Consider the following 17,510-nt stretch of genomic DNA (forward strand, 5'->3'; position numbering starts at 1 on the left):
ATTTATTGTCACTGCGGTCAGTTTTAGAGTTTTGCCAGGTTTCTGTACATAGTATAATTGAGCTCTGCTGATATTTAGAAGTGCTACAAACTCTAGTGACGCAGTCACTTACTAGGATTTTAATATTCACATATGCAAAAAGATTTCTTTGGGTATTACATTAATACTGCAGTGGTCATTTTTTGGATTGAATAGAATCACCCAAGAGAAGCAATTGTTGTGTGCACTCTACACTGTCACCTGGTTAGCAGCCTCTGATGTGTAGTGCATCCCTGGCACATTAAGAGGAACCCTACAGTTCTCAACTTGATGATGGAAAACAGCCTAACTTGTAAAAGAACCTTCAAAATCTCCGTTTCCAGCTCTCTACTTGACTCAGAAACAGAGGGACAGAATCAGTTATGGATCAATGATCTAGACTGTGGGCTTTGGTGAAACTCCTATCAGTGACTCATCACTCACAGTCTAGTTATTGGGTAGTGATAGGTTTTTTATTCCCAGGACAGGAGAGAGCTTCCATTGGAGACGATAGTACATTTGGTACATGACTCTCAGCAGTTTGTCCAACACACACATTCACAAGAGGTTCCAATCACTTGACAGCAATTGATAGTGATCTCCAGCTGCCAATGAATAGCAGCTAGCTCATCCATTCCCAGCAACAACACTCACAGTTTGGCTGCATCCTGACTAATGCAATGTTTCTCTCAACATTAAACAAGTAACTTAACAAACAGCACTGATTCTGTTTGTGACGTTTGCCTGCTTTATTTCTTCATCGATAGTCCTTGGTGTTGATGTACTGCATTACTGCATTCTTATAATGGCTGAAAAATGGGGGGGGGGGGGGGTGGAAGTTCAACACTGACTACTGTAAATGATGTAGCCGACAGTTGCACAATTGAGTTTCACAGTTCTGTTCACAACCCAACCAATATTACACAATTATATGTCCAGTACACTGCTACAATGGTTTGCTATTGAACATCTATGAGCAGTAAAAACCTAACCACACAGTTCACAGTTCCTTAAGAATAATACAGTACGTGTGACACTATTTTTCAAATAAATTAAACAGACATTGTCATTAACTCTTCTAACGCACAGCCTACTCACGTTACACTTTTTCCACTGTTAAGTTGATGCATTGTTGTTAATCTAACCAATACATGTTTCACTTCTGAAAATTGGCCATGGACTGACTGTCTCCGGACCAAAAATCATTCCTTTATATACCCTCACAATAATAAAAACTGAAACTAAACATTGTTAATTGTTTAAGTTACAGGAATTACAATTAAAACATAACTCATTCAATTAGCTGAATACATCGAAAAATTCCTTCTTTTTAACAGTTCCTTCTAGCACAAAGGTTGGGGCAAATTATTTGTTTAAATAATGAAATTAACAGGTATAGTTACACAAACAATACTTTTCACAAACCTGATAATTATTTTGGAATTAATTAAGGGCTGGCTTTGCTAATACATTTTTGAATAGAGCTAAATAAATAGTTTAAGAATCCTAGTAGTTCTTCTTCCAAATGCTTATAATTAGTACAGAATTTATATATGTTTATAATTCAACAGTAGAATCTAAGTCATGAAACAATTATCGATTTCACCCTATAACGATCTGTAGCAAAAGATATTAACTAGGAATGGTCTAAATAAATTAGGGCATTAATTACATACCGGTACTCAAAACTACATTCAAATTTAGACCTGGGTCTATATTCCTTAAGACTGAGGGTCAAACTTTCTCTTTTATAGAAATGCAGCTTATACTCATGCATGTTAATGGTAATTAGGCAAAAATGAAAGTAAAATGAATTTAAAGAGGCAGATGGTGAAACAAGAGAGGAAGTAAAGAGATCCCAGCTTGCTTTGTCACATATTTAATTTCATAATCATTTATGCTACAAGAATTTCAGTTTTCCTTTTAAAATCAGAAGGAATCGTCATCACCCAAGGAAGTGGTCTGTGTTGTAATGAGAGAAAAACATGGAGAAAATTTACTGATTTCTTATTGATATCTTGAATGTAACCTTGAATCTCAAACTTTTATTGAGGTTATACTAACTAACAAGCATATACAAAAGCGTCAGAAACATTGCTACAGTAAGACAAATATAGATAATATACACCACTGACAAAGGCAAGTGGGTACTAAGTGGAGCACAACATGATAGTTATAACATATGCAAAACAAAATATTAAACCATAGCAGACGACTTCAGAAGAGCTAAATTTATGCAGAAATTGTAGAATTTCAAACAGGGGCTTACATGAAACCTTAGGTCAGTGGAAAAAAGTGAAAATACTGCACTGATGACATAAGTAGCTTAAGAGCACAGAGAACACACAACAGTAGAACAATACTGTTTAATTATTAGTAAATATGTTATACACTTGACACTTGAAGTCTCACACAAAGGAATAACTGGACGTCAGCTTATATACGTAAATGAACATGTGAATGCACGGATAAAAAATTTCTTTATTTAGTAGCAACTTCTATGCCACCACATGTCAAAAATGACCCCTATGGCATCACTGTATCCCACTGAAAACTGGAATTAATTGTGGAGCACCAATAAAGGATGTCTTCTGCTTGGGGTAGTTAACAACAACATAATCAAACTATGGCTTAACCATCCAGTTATGGAGGATGCTGCACGCTGTAAGACCAGTGGGTTCAACAGCTACTTCAGTACTTAGTTACTGTATATGTTTCATCAAGATTTTTTCACTTAGTCGCACCATTCTGTTACATTCAAAGCAGCATAGCCTAGCTGATTGTCCATTTGAGTGGCAAATACTTGCATCTCACTTTCATGGCCTTGCTGATTTTGAACCAGTTGAATGTTCAGCCCCCTTTCTCCCCCATACACCAGTTCCTCTGAATAGCTGAGGAGAGATTTGTTCCTTTAGCATATCTTACATTTTTACAGTCCCCCTACCTAAGCCTCAGTTAGTCCACCCTCTCCACTGTCTTGTCCTAGCCTATCATCTCCTGTCATTTTCCATCTCATTCATCATAGCCCTATGAAAAAATTTGAGTGAGAAGAACATATTAGACTATTTCCAGATACTTCTGTATCATAAGAAAGATACCAAGACTTGTAGTAGTAAACTACAAAACCATACAATTATCATAGGTTTAGAAAAGCAAAGCCAATATAAGGACTCTAAATACCAGTCAATGATGCTGTAACTAATCCAATGAAAACAGCAAACTGCTATGAACATTACATAGATAATAATATAAGAAGAGACTCAATTAAATGGAACCATTTGCCATTGGGGATGTGGAATAATCTGAGAACATACTTAAACTTTGATTAACTGTTGAAATTTCCTGGCAGATTAAAACTGTGTGCCAAACTGAGACCCAAACTCAGGAGTGCAGAGTGAAAATCCCATCTGGAAACAACCCTCAGGCTGTGGCTAAGTGATGTCTCCGCAATACCATTTCTCCCAGGAGTGATAGTTCTGCAAGGTTTGCAGAAGAACTTCTGTGAAGTTTGGGAGGTGGGAGATGAGGTACTGGCAGAATTGAAGCTGTGAGGACGGGTCGTGAGTCACCCTTGGGTAGCTCAGTTGGCAGAGCACTTGCCCGCAGGTCCCGAGTTCAAGTCTCAGTTCAGCACACAGTTTTAATCTGCCAGCAAGTTTCATATCAGCGCACCTCTGCTGCAGAGTGAAAATCTCACTCTGGACAATCACCTGTTATTTGTATTGCCTGCTGACTCAGTTTTATTTGCCTAGTATGGAACAAGTAGACTTACACCACTGACAGTGGATAACATGTTCATGATAGTAATTACACTAAGATGAAACTGTGGAATCACTTTTTTGAGAGCAATGGAGGTCGACACAATGAAATGTGGCCTTTTTTTTTTTCTTTTGAGAAGTTGGAGGATGGGGTGAATGAGGACAGTATGATTGGACTGCATCAACAGCAGTAGATTAAGTGGACTGATGTTTGTTTCTTTATGTACCAGTTATTTTCAAAAAGTGTGTAATATTTACATAACTTTGATCTCAATGGTAAATTACAGGTTCTGACGACATTGATTTATTGCCACTTTAGCAATCTAATACTGTAACTCCATCAAGTTGGTAATGTTTAGTATTAAACATTAAAAAATTGTCAAGAGAACATACGCACATACTTTAGCAGAAATACATGGATTCTCATTACTTTAAGCACAAGACAGATAGTTACAGTAGGGCTCACACTAAGAACTAACTTGTAATATCATCAATAACTTCACAATATGTTTTCCGAGCCACATCAAGTAGAATGTTTACTTGAGATTTAACTGCAAAGCTTCTTTGCATCTGACATGCTGTAAATCCTTTTACAGCATGAGCATCTTCATGTAACGTATCCAGAAGTCTTTTCAAAATTTTTGAATAAGAAGGTTCTTTAATAACCTGGAAAACAATAACATAAAATCATAAGCCATGAGAAATTACAGTATCATAAATAATTTTTTTAATTTCACATAGTGACTAGTTTATTGAGACAAAATATATCTATCCATGACAAGACTGTTTATGTCATGTACAGGACAAAATTTAAAAATGTTGCCCTGGTTAGATCTGAAAGAAAGAAATGCAAATGAAGCTTTGAGACACCAAAATCGTACGTGAACACCTGACATATAAAAAGCATGTCACACAGATATTAACCATAACAACTAATGCAAAACAATCTGCATCCCACACAGGGTGTGGTGTCAATCACAACAAACGAGATGCAGCTCCACATAACTAGAAGATACCACTTGACATTGATTTTCAACCACTCGGTGCCTCAGTCTTGCTCACGTTATGAGTGTATTAATCATGCCTCTTTTCTGCCTCAGGTGGTGATTTGAAGGTTTATGCAGGTATCGGTCCGTGTGCGTCAATTTTCGGTACATGCCGTGTCCTGGCCTTCATAAATTTTGCATGGATTTAGTAATCTCTGATCACTTTGCATTATTCATTGAATTACCAAAAATTAGGAAACATATTTCATGTAACAAAAGCCATATGAAAATAAAATTAAATGAAAACCTTTCAATTACATTTACAAATAAGTTAAGAGAGGTTGGATGACCTTACAATAGCTGTATTTTGAGTAATAGTAACTTCAACAATTTTTAAGTAGCTTTCTTGAAATATTTAATGAAACATTTCACTTAGAACCACAGGCAATAAAACGACTAATAAATTTAAATGGATAACCCAGGGTATAAAAATTTCTAGTGCTAGGAAAAGGAAACTCCACAATGAACTGAAATATTATAGAAACAGATGTTTTACTGAGTATGTTTGTCATTAAAAAGCTATATTTAAAAAGTTGTGAAGGCAGCCAAACACATGGCAAATAAGAAGTTTATTGTACAACATAAAAGTAAAACAAAAGCCATGTGGTCTGTTGTCAAATCAGAGTTAGGTGTTAGTAGTAACGAAATATGTACAATTAAAGCATATGATAGCTTTATTGTACACCTGGTACAAATATCAGAGTGTTTAAATGAATTCTTCATAAATGTGGGAAAGTCAAATGCTGATGTAGCAGAGTATCAGAGTAAAGTAAATACCTTTGGAATCCATACAGAAGCTGAGTATATCATGGCTTTTTAAAAAGTTACCATAAAAGGTGTCAAAAAAGTTATGTTATCATTAACAAGTAAAAACTCTGCTGGGTGGGATGGGATACTCGCTAAAGTGATTAAAACAGTGCTTGGCATAATAGAACCTCTCCTAACTAAAATATTCAACCAGTCTTTTGAACTGGGGTGCTTTCCTGATGTTTTGAAGTTTGCCAAAGTTAGACCTCTGTTCAAGAAAGTGTCGAGGGAAGATATGGGAAACTATTGGCCTATTTCTGTTCTTCCAGTCCTGTCAAAAGTGTTAGAAAAAGTAGTTGCAAACTAGATCAACAGTTTTATTATACAAAATGATATTATTATTAGTAACCAATATGGATTTCAACCAGGAAAAAACACTCTGGATGCAGTAAATAATGTTAATGAAAATATATACAAATCATTGGATCAGAGTTGCAGGTATCTTCCATGATCTCACAAAAGCATTTGGCTCTGTGAACCATGACTTGCTTATCTACAAATTAGACAAATGCAGGACTGAGTACAATGCTCTAAATTGGCTAACATCAACAGAAAACAAAGTGTAACTATCACCTCAGATGCAGTGAATTATTATTCTAAATGGAATACAGCGTAACAAGGTGTGCCTCAGGGTTCTATTTTGGAGCCAATCCTGTTCCTATTCAACATAAATGACTTACCCGTAAATACAAATTCCCCATCAGTTTTGTTTGCAGATGATACTTCTGTTTTAATTGAAGATGATGATGCAGAAAAACTTGCGAGCTCCACCATAAGCACACTGAATACCTTAGAAAACTGGTTACAGTTAAATGGGTTGAAACTGAACATTGCAGAAACCCATTTGGTACAGTTCATAACCAAACATTCGAAATGTGTGAAACTTAAAATACAACATAACAATCAGCCTATGAAAGAGGTTGACACGATCAAATTCCTAGGACTAAATGCGGGCAAGAACTTAATCTGGAATACATATATTGACTTCCTATCAAATAAACTAAGCAGTTTTGCATTTGTAATGCAATTACTAGCAAATTCCACTGACTAGAACACACAAAAAATCACATATCATAGTTATTTTGAATCTGTAATTAGATATGGGATAATTTTCTGCAGAAGTTCAACTAGTGTATCTCAAATACTGGAACAGCAAATGAAAATTGTCCAAGACATATATAGTGCATAGCAAACAGAGTCTTGTCGCCCATTATTTTGAAAACTGCAAATTCTAAGTGTTCTGTAGCGGGAGTTTGAATTTCGTCACGCTACACTTGTTCCCTCAGACATAAATTATACCGTCGCAGCAGTATGAGCGCTCGACAGCAGAGAAAATACTAAAATGGTAACTCTTTTTTTTCTATCCATTTCTTTATTGCCTCTCGAGAGCAGAAGCTTAATGCAGACGTGATCTGATGAAGACAAAAAAAACTTATTAATGTGTAGACATATTGTGGAAGTTGTTATGACATTTGGAGGAGGGAAGCAACGTAAAATAAATTGTATTTAATATCAAGACGGTTTTGTATACATTAGAAATTCCTGGACAATGAAACTTATTGCACGATTTTGGAGCAGACTTTTCACGCAGAAATGAAGTAGGAGATTTTTGAAGACTTGGACGCCGCACGAAAGAAGACATGTTAACCTGGTAAAGGATGAACTCTTATCTACGCCATCTCTCCCTGTTAGTTACATTTGTTATTCTCTGTCTTTTTTCAAATAATTTTTGTAGTGGAAATTGGTTTAACTTTTGCTCAAAAACGCCACAAGGACCACCCCAACAATAGCTTTTCCGAATCACGAAGTCCGATAGCTTTTCTGTAATATGAAGTCCGATTTGCATTTATTCTTTCCCTTTTCATGGTCATTTACAATTTTAAAACCCCCTTTTTATTCACCATTTCTTCCCACATTTTCAACCTTTTTTTCCTTCTCTTTTTCTTTTTTATTAACCACTACAGTTCCCTCCATATATATTTATGAAATTATAATCTTCCTACACAGGAAACAAAAATTATTTGAGCAGAATCATTTTAACCTTACTTACAACACAAGAAATAAAAATAATTTTATGCTACCCACACACCAGTTAAAATTATATGCATGGACTCTGCACTATATGGGGATGACAATATACAAGTTAATGGGCAAAAACATATTTGATATGAAATCAGAAATTTTAAAAATGAGACTATAGCAGATTCTGTGGGAGAAATGCTATTATTCAATAAAAGGATTCATAGAGGATGAAATGATCAATTGAGCAAGGGGTAATTAAGTGTTAGATTTTAGTGTATGTATGCACACTGAAGTGCCAAAGAAACTGGTATAGACATGCATATTCAAATGCAGAGGTATATAAACAGGCAGAATACAGCACTGCGGTTGGCAATGCTTATATAAGAGAACAAGTGTGTGGTGCAGTTGTTAGACTGGTTACTGCTGCTACAATAGTAAGTTATCAAGATTCAAGTGAGTTTGATTGTGGTGTTATAGTTGGCGCATGAGCGATGCGACACAGCATCTCCAAGGTAGCAATGAAGTGGGAATTTTCCAATACAACCATTTCATGAGTGTACCATGAATATTAGGAATCTGGTAAAACATCAAATCTCTGACATCGCTGTGACCTGGAAAAGATCCTGCAAGAACGGGACCAATGACGACTGAAGAGAATTGTTCAACATGACAGAAGTGCACCCTTCGGCAAGTTCCTGCAGATTTCAATGCTGTACCATCAACAAGCATCAGCGTGTGAACCTTTCAATGAAACATCAACGATATGGGCTTTCAGAGCCGAAGGCGCACTTGTATCCTGGATGACTGCATGACACAAAACTTTATGCCTTGCCTGGGCCTATCAACACCAACGTTTGACTGTTGATGACTGGAAACATGTTGCCTGGTTGGACGGGTCTCATTTCAAATTGTATTCAGTGGATGATTGTATACGAGTATGAAGACAACCTCATGAATCCATGGGCCATGTAAGTCAGCAGGGGGCTGTTCAAGCTGGTGGAGGCTCTGTAACGGTATGGGGCATGTGTAGTTGGAGTGATATGGGACCCATGATACATCTAGATATGACTCTGACAGGTGAGACATATGTAAGCTTCCTGTCTGAACTCCTGCATCCATTCATGTCCACTGTGCATTCCGATGGACTTGGGCAATTCCAGCAGGCCAATGCGACACCCCACATGTCCAGAATTGCTACAAAGTGGCTCTAGGAACACTCTTCTGAGTTTAAACACTTCCACTGGCCACCAAACTCACCAGACATGAAAATTATTGAGCATATCTGGGGTGCCTTGCAACATGCAGTTCAGAAGAGACCTCCATTCTCTCGTACTCTTATGGATCTATGGACAGCCCTGCAGGATTCATGGTGTCAATTCCCTCCAGCACTACTTCAGACGTTAGTCAAGTCCAAGCCACATCATGCTGCATCACTTCTATGTGCTCACTGGGGCCATACAAGATATTAGTCAGGTGTACCAGTTTCTTTGGCTCTCCAGTGTACAACAAAATTGTATTATTATTATGATGCTGTCTATTAACATCAGCTGTTCTTTGTTTATGGTGAAATTTTACCACAGTTTGACATGTCTACTGTACGTGAATCAAATGATTTAGATTATATACATTATGAGACAAATAAATCACAATTCACAATAGCACTCCAGAAACGAACAGTGAACGAAAAAGTTCTATGCTAATTTAGCTTAAGACATTTTACCTTTAAGTAAAAATTTTCTGCATGACTGGTAGAAAATAAAAGTAATTATTCCACACAGTCATGATTTCCTAAACTTAGCTAGTGAGGATATATTTTCGAAAAATCATGACTTAACTGCAACAGCCTTATGCCACTTTTTTTATTGAAACTTCCAGTTTCAGTCAAACAACAGACCATCCTCAAGCATGAGGAATGACATTAATTATGTAAACAAACAAGATCACTCGTATCTAAATCAATGTTATACATTAACTGCATCAGAATTATAGAATGCAGGAAAGTATTTGATTTATACATTAGGTGAAATGTTTTCATGTTGATGCAGACATCCCGACGTTTTATTCGACCTTGCTGATACATAAATCAATATGGTTCAAATCAAAAACTATTTGGTGCCAGTCTTGAATTTATTGTCCAACTAGTGTTTTCCCCATGGCTTTGCCTGTGTATGCATTCAAAACATATCCCAAATACTCCTCCTCCTCCTCCCCCTTTCTGTGTCCACCTCTACCTCCTCATGTCTGTTCACCCATCCTCCCACCTCTTCCTGTCTGTCTCCTCCTCCCCACTCTCCCTGTCTCTTCAACTCCATCTCCATTTCTTTTTGTCGATTTCCTCTGACCTTCTCTCTGATTGTATCTTCCTCCCCCTCCCTCTGACCATATCCTCCCTCTTTCTCTCTTTCCATATCCACCTCCTTCTCTTCCTTTTCCACTGGTCCACTAGTCCTCTACAACTTCCATCTGCCTCATGCACCTTCCCTTTTCCCCTCTCTTTCTGTCCATTTTCTCCTCCCCCTCACTCTGTCCATCCCCTCCTCTATCCATCTCAACCTGTCCCCAGCCATTCTCATAGGTACATTTGGCCCCTGCAGTACAGCTCAATAAAGCAGGTCAATACTGCTCCCACAACATACCTGTATGGCGGGGTAGGCTACATATCAGGAGCTTAAAAATTATTTATTTGACCTGACATACAGGCTGTCATGTAACACAGGTCAATAAAGCAGGCTGATACAATTCTAACATAACACACATTTCAAGCAGGGCCAAGCGGGGCAGCCCCTACACGTCAGGGCCTGGAAAACCGTTTCTTTTCCCTGACACATAGGCTGCCTAGCAAAGCAGGTTGATTTAGCAGACAGATAATATTCCCACAAAACTTGCTTATCATATACCAGGGGATGGAAGAACACATGCTTGCCCATTCTCTTCTCCTACTGAAGCCGAAGATTATAAACTCTACAGTGTTGACACTTGTGAGGCCTGCTGTTTCTTTGCCAAATTTGGTTGAAATAGATTCAGGGATTTGGAAGAGATCCCAGACATACATATATTCACTCTGCTAAACATTATAGCAGTGTTATGAACACTTTTCTTTACTGCAGGGAAGATTCTTGAGAAGATGGAAGACTTAATTCATACCATACCTGAACATTGCTATTTAAGGATTGGTTGATAGTTTTCTTTGACCATTTTTCTTATATATTTAAATAATTCTATCTGTTTAGCTTTTTTCATTTCAGGTGAAAGTAGTTTATATTTTGGCTTACTAATGAATGATCACAGTTGCAGAATGAAAGACTTTTGATTCAAATTGTTTAAATGTATCATTGGAGTTATTTAACTCCAAGTTTCTTTCACTTTCAGTTCAGTCCTTAGCTGTATTTAATCTTTGTGGATTCAGCTTTTTTCCAAATAAAAAGCTCACAAAACAGGGTGTATACATGGACAAGGAAAAAAAATCCCAGATTTCCCGGTTAAAAATACACTTTCTCCAGGGTGACAGTATATTTTCCCTTATCAATCCTTTGAATGGTTATGGTTTTATACACGGGCGTACAATTTCCTGGCACTTTAGAAAACTAAACTCAGGGAAAAAGACGCGTTTTGGAAATATCTTTGATGTGCAGCAACATGTATGCTGTGTATTTTCGTATTACGAAAGCATACATTGGAATTCCACCAAACACCACATGTTACTTTCCGAATCATTGAAATCGAGATTTCGATGCGCTTTTGTAAGCCGTTCGTAGCTCATGTCATGTGATCTCATCAGCCGATGACAGCAGATATTCAGAGCATAGCACGTGATGTAGTCAGCCAACAGCAACATCACTGTTAAGTAGCACGAACACACAGACAGGGAAAGTTAATATTTTAAATTAATATACATAGTGTTGCTACAAGAAAAGCAAATCTTTCACATATAATATTGGTCTCAGGCTGCAAGAGAAGCTAAGCTTTCGCATATACCATTGATATTTTTTGCGTGTGTTACACTTTAAAACGTATCACACAAATGTGCCAATAATATTTTTAATAATGACATAAATTTCTGATCTTCAGGGTTCGAAATTCTTCTAAATGGCTCATCATCAAAGAGTTGATGTTTAATTGAGAGTCAAACGCTCTGTGATTTAATAAATTCATGGTACATTCTTGCACATAACTCAACTTCCATAAAAGGATATTTACTTTGAAAGTAGCGCTTTTCAAACCACTATTTGCAGTATTTTCCCACGACCTGTTAGAAATAGGTTCGTTTCAGCAGTTGCCAGAGAGCGCGAATAACAGACGACACTGCGCGCTTGCGCAGCAACCATTATGTAGGAAGCCCATATGTACGTATGTGTAAAACATTGAAAGATCATACATTATGTCATAAAAGAAACAAGACATCTGAAGATACTGCAGGGGCATCGGAATTTCGTGAACCATATTAAAATGTGCACATTTAAAGTGCATACTTAAAGGGCACATTCATATGTCCAGATTCCCAATGAAGTAGACCTCAGCCGGCCGGAGTGGCCGAGTGGTTCTAGGCGCTACAGTCTGGAACTGCATGACTGCTACAGTCGCAGGTTCGAATCGTGCCTCGGGCATGGATGTGTGTGATGTCCTTAGGTTAGTTAGGTTTAATTAGTTCTAAGTTCTAGGGGACTGATGACCTCAGAAGTTAAGTCCCATAGTGCACAGAGCCATTTGACCCATTTTTGAAGTAGACCTCGACCTGATATTAAGCTTTTCAGTGTGGTTTTCGGGATGTAAATTTTCTTGGAGCACCAGTACTGTATTATATCATGTTTGGTTCTTTATTATGGCATAATGCCATATGTGCTAGAAAATGAAAATGTGCACTTGAAATGCAGTGAACAGTTGAAACTAGCCAGTACTGTGGAATTAAACATTTCGTTTCAAATACATTGACTGCCTCTGCGGAAAAGGTTAACAAAAGTCAAATTTCTTTAGCAAACAGACAAAAATAACTTCATTGTTCTGCAAGCCGATTAATGCTTGACTGTCAGAAAGGTGGAAATAAAATAAAATCTGAAACTAGTGACATATTTCAGCCTTCCCTATTTATGTGAATTTGTTTTAATTCACTTGATAGCTCCCGGCCACAGATACCCGTTTTGTTTTCATTTGACGTGACAGAAAACGCAGGAGAAACAGCAAAATCACTAAATGTAAACAGGGGTCACGTGGAGACTACCCACTATAACTCAAACTGCTCTGCGCATCAGCCCCGGATCTACAACATTTGCGAACTGGGTTAATACTAAAAAAAATCAAATTTTGAAAATATGTTTATCTTGTAGCGCACATCTTTCTGAAAAGTCTGAAACATAAAACATATGTATTCGAGGAAATGTAAGACATATTATTTGGTCTTAAGTATGCCAAAGTGCAGTGCCACCCCTATTCATAAAGCATTTTTCTACCCCACGTCCAAACTATATTCAGGAGAGTGGATATTGAAATGTCCTGTGGTGCCTCTCCTGGTCCCACTTGGCCGGTTTGACAGCCTGCCCTTCTTTAAAAAATCTTGCAATTAATAGCAGATGGGATTATCTGTAATCGAGAGAACAAGAACTCTTCAGAAAACCTGAACTCTTTATTACCTATTAGTTAATAACTTGCTGTTTTGTGTGACATAAAATTAAATATAGGATATATAAAACCAATACTGACAAGAGATAAGCAAGAAATTATACATTTCTTCAAACCTTAGCTCCTAGATTTTTTTCTCTCTAATCTTGCTACAGCTTTACATGGCAGGCTTTCCTTTCTGCGAAAGAATCTATTACCTCATCAAAGTTCATCAAATGTTTTGCTACATGAAAAATCGAAATGTAGTTATCTAATACTGAAAAATCTGTTAATACAAATAATACCCAAGGTTGGTGTGGTTTCTCGATCTGATTATGTCTATTTTGTCACTGTCTGCTAGATGAAACAAAATAGGGCTTTCTAATATGGCAGCAATTTTGTAACACACCAAATAAACAAGACTGTTTTGGCACAAATGGCCATTTTTATAAAACAACAGAATATAATCCAATAAGTACCAACATCAAATGCCTATTAGGCCTACTACAAGCAAAAAGCTTTATGTTAGGAAATAGTTTCACATTTCATTAATACGCACCAGCTTCTCAAGCATGAGATCGAAAAGTAGTATTATGAAATTTTTATATAAATTTGGAAACATCATATTCTTCCATAATTTGTGTGATGTCCCCATTTCTTCTCCTTCCTAGTTCTAACAAACAATCTTGTCATGACCAATTCTGTAGCTATTGCTGCCACTGTCAAAATTTGTTCACCGATTAACTTCACTAACCCTGCCAGAATCACAAGTTTAGTTATCCCACGATTATTTCCCAGTTAGGCATTATTATGTGTTCGAACAACACGGTTTCCGCGTTACTTCCAGAATAGAATTTATGCGACTGCTAGCTAGGGACTGTACTACTGGTCCTTACTAGTGTAGCGATCTGACCCAAAATTTTCTGTCAAAATTGTATTTTCTTGGATACACCGAGAAGATAATATGTAATCTTTCTCACCTGTTATTCCTGTCAGTCATTTATTTCCATTCCGGTAGTCTGAATCTATGGATTTTGCTAGTAATTATAACAATGCTGATCTTTCGCAAAGCCAATCAACCACATAATCAGACAGCGATTGGCATTCATCCGTTCGGCTTTACTCCCTCAGCTCGTATAGCCCCGTCCCCTTTTGTCTGAGGAAAGTTTATTTCTAGATGCGACGAGGATTCTCCTGACAGAGACATCACGTACACTATGCATGCATTCAAAAGTCAACTTATGATTCATTCAGAAATCAACTTAAAATATGTTCAAAAACCAACAAGGGAAGTGTTTCAAAATCATATGAATAATGAATAGGCAAATGTGCGCTGGATGATAGGTGCTTTGTGAAACAAGTTTTTTTCCTCAAGAATATGAATTTGGCACCCCCTTTTTCTGGTAGCATCTAGCTGCTTGCTGCGACTGCTTCCACAGCCAACAGTCACATTTCTGTTGCCAGAAGTGGGAGAATCTACTATTCAAACGTGACTCAACTGCGCATGTGCATGAGCCCGCACGTAACTGCTAAAACAAATCGAATGTAAACAGTTGCGACTTCATGTTCATTGGAGGCAATTTGTTGTTATGAAGCACTGCATAGTCTTCCTAAAGCCTTTTAGACATTTTCAATTGGCAGACGCTTGCATGATCAATGTGTGTCATTGTTGTATATGGCGCATTTCCTTTGCAATTTAAGTTATTTTCGTTTTTTTCTCTCGTTCATGTTTTATTATTGAAGTATTATTCTGCAGTAGTGGGATACAGTAATATTCTTTGTTAGAGTATCGGTTCTTACCAGTCAAAATTACAAAAATTTAACTGAAAACTAAAACAATGAAAAATTCCCAGAATTTTAAAAATATCCCGGGTTTTTCCAGGTTTTCTCCCGGATGAAAAAATTCCCGGGTTTTTCCTGGATCTCCTGGTTGTCCCGGGTTCTAAACACCCTGACAAAATGTAAATGTAATGGTAGGGTGAACCATTGCTTCTACCTTTCTGCTCAGTTTCCAGCATTTCAAATATAAAAATATGATCTACCAACATCCCCTTGTCGCTCTTCCACATGCTTGGTAACTGATAATACAGGTAATAAACAGATGGTGTTCTGATCTCTTAATCAGTCAGTCATAGATGAAATAGTACTTTTTCCCTTAAACTGAGGACAAACTTATGTAAGACTGAACAGTATAATTTAAAATTTACCTCTCGCACAGAGCACAGAAATCCTGAAGCACAGTTTTCAAGTATGTCACTAAGAGCAGGTAACAATTCCAAAATAGTTTTCAGCATTAAGGCATAATCTAGCTGTAGTTCTGCTGCTTTCAGGCTATCTTGCTGTGGAACATGCATGCAAATCAACAGCAATTTGTCAATGTCAGAAAATTTTGGTAGTGTTACCTGAAGAGAGACAATATATAACCAATTATATTACTCATGATTTAAATATTAATAAACATAACTTACAAATAAATTATGAAACATGAATTTCCATAATGTAAAAAATAAATAAAATTAAGGAAAGACTACCCATAGCTGACTAATTTATTGGTATGGCAACTTGACTGAAAACGTATTACAACCTGTGAACAATAGTACTGGATATGAAGTGGACATAACTGGACCTACAACAGTGGTTTATGTGAAAGTTTTCTCTTTTAATTATTTCATTTGGGCAGAAAACAATGACAAAATTTTATTAGTTGCGACTCTCCTTTGTGTGTAATGCAATTTTTCATTCAGATTTCCATTATTCGTAAACAGTCAAAGTGTCAGGCAAGGAAATTAGAATAAGTCCAGCAAATAAAGAGTCATGAGGGACATGACAATGTTAATAGTTGAAAGCTGTGATGAGATAAAATGATTTTAAAATTCAAATTGCCAAAATTTACGTGAGGTGAAAAATTAATTTTCTGAAATAAACAATAAAACAACCCAAAGTTAAGATGTGTTAAATAAAAATCAAGCTTCTGGAACAAACAATCTAATTTCCAAAAGCTTTACTAACATAAAAATGATTAATGAAGAAATTTTAAAGAAGAACTGGATAGTAAAATTACTGTATTTAAAGATGAACTGAAAGATCAGTTTTCAATGGAACACTGCAAACTTGGCATGCTAAATGACAAATTTACCAACACAGAATCCAAATCTTAAACCATCAGTCAAGGAGTAACTGATTTCCAAGGTAGAACTAACACTCTAGATAATGTTAAAAATTTTGATGTACCTGGTTTAGTTAGTACACTGCTAATATAGTTAATTTCTGTGATGATTATGTAAATTCAGTAAAAGGTGTTGATGTAAACTGTTTTCTCACTTTGAAATATGACTTTGTGTCTGTGGAAAGTAAAAATGAGGAGTCTGACTTGACAGTAGCAACTGAATTTTCACCATCAGATACAGAAAGTTGTGTAAATCCTAAATTTTGTTCAAACAAATCTATACGGACAAAATTATCAGAATTCTGTGAAACACTGAAGTCTTAATGGTGGATGAAGCACTTGCATATATTTTGCAGACATTTATAAGTCAAATGGATAGAACTTAATGTTAATGCAGTAAATTATGTTAATTCATTTCAAATGTTTGACACTTGTGAAAAAATAGCTAATCAGAACTTGGCAGTAGTCCTAAGGTAAGAGATTACCAAAGTAAGTGAATGTAAAGTCATATCTGCTTTCATTAAAAATTACACAGGTTAGATGTGATTGTTAGATTAGGTAAGAGACTGTCTGGAAATGTAATGGTAGAATTGTGTTTGGCTATAACTTTGAGATGGAGAAGGTAATGCAGGATGTACTAATTGTAAGACTTACAAAGCAACCAGAGAGATTAATATGTTTGCGTTACAAAAACAACAGTAATGGACACAAATTTCTATTACAGAGAATTTAAAATTTGAATCTACCCATAGCAGCCAGAGACAGTGGTCGTGTATGTGTGAATGTGTGTGTGTTTTCTATTTCAGAAGATGGCCTTTTGGGTGACAGTTAGAATGTAAACCAGTCTTTTCATTGTGTCTATCTGCAACTCATCATCTCTTCTATATGGTGAGTAACAATCTATCTTTTTCATAATATTGTAGATGATTAAAACACTGTTTGGCTATATTTAAGTGAATGAACTTCTGAACTTCCACTGTTGTATTTTATGATAAGATCTATGCTGCACCACAAATGCATAATGATTATTTTGGTATTGTGGTTTATGTTGTGCAATGACTAGCTGATTGTTATTATTTCAACTCTATCTATTTTGTACTC

General features: G+C 36.5%; 1 protein-coding gene across 1 annotated transcript in view; it reads right to left on the reverse strand.

Moving 5' to 3' along the window:
- Nucleotides 1–17,510, reverse strand: part of LOC124712423 (mutS protein homolog 4-like) — a 287,464-nt gene that overhangs the window by 146,395 nt on the left and 123,559 nt on the right. The window contains exons 8-9 of the mRNA XM_047242719.1: nucleotides 15,451–15,645; nucleotides 4,256–4,442 (exon numbers count right to left, since the gene is read on the reverse strand). Coding sequence (XP_047098675.1) covers nucleotides 4,256–4,442; nucleotides 15,451–15,645 — 382 coding nt within the window. The remainder of the gene's footprint in view (nucleotides 1–4,255; nucleotides 4,443–15,450; nucleotides 15,646–17,510) is intronic.

This window comes from Schistocerca piceifrons, chromosome 1 (genome assembly GCF_021461385.2).
Source record: "Schistocerca piceifrons isolate TAMUIC-IGC-003096 chromosome 1, iqSchPice1.1, whole genome shotgun sequence".
Lineage (NCBI taxonomy): Eukaryota > Metazoa > Arthropoda > Insecta > Orthoptera > Acrididae > Schistocerca > Schistocerca piceifrons.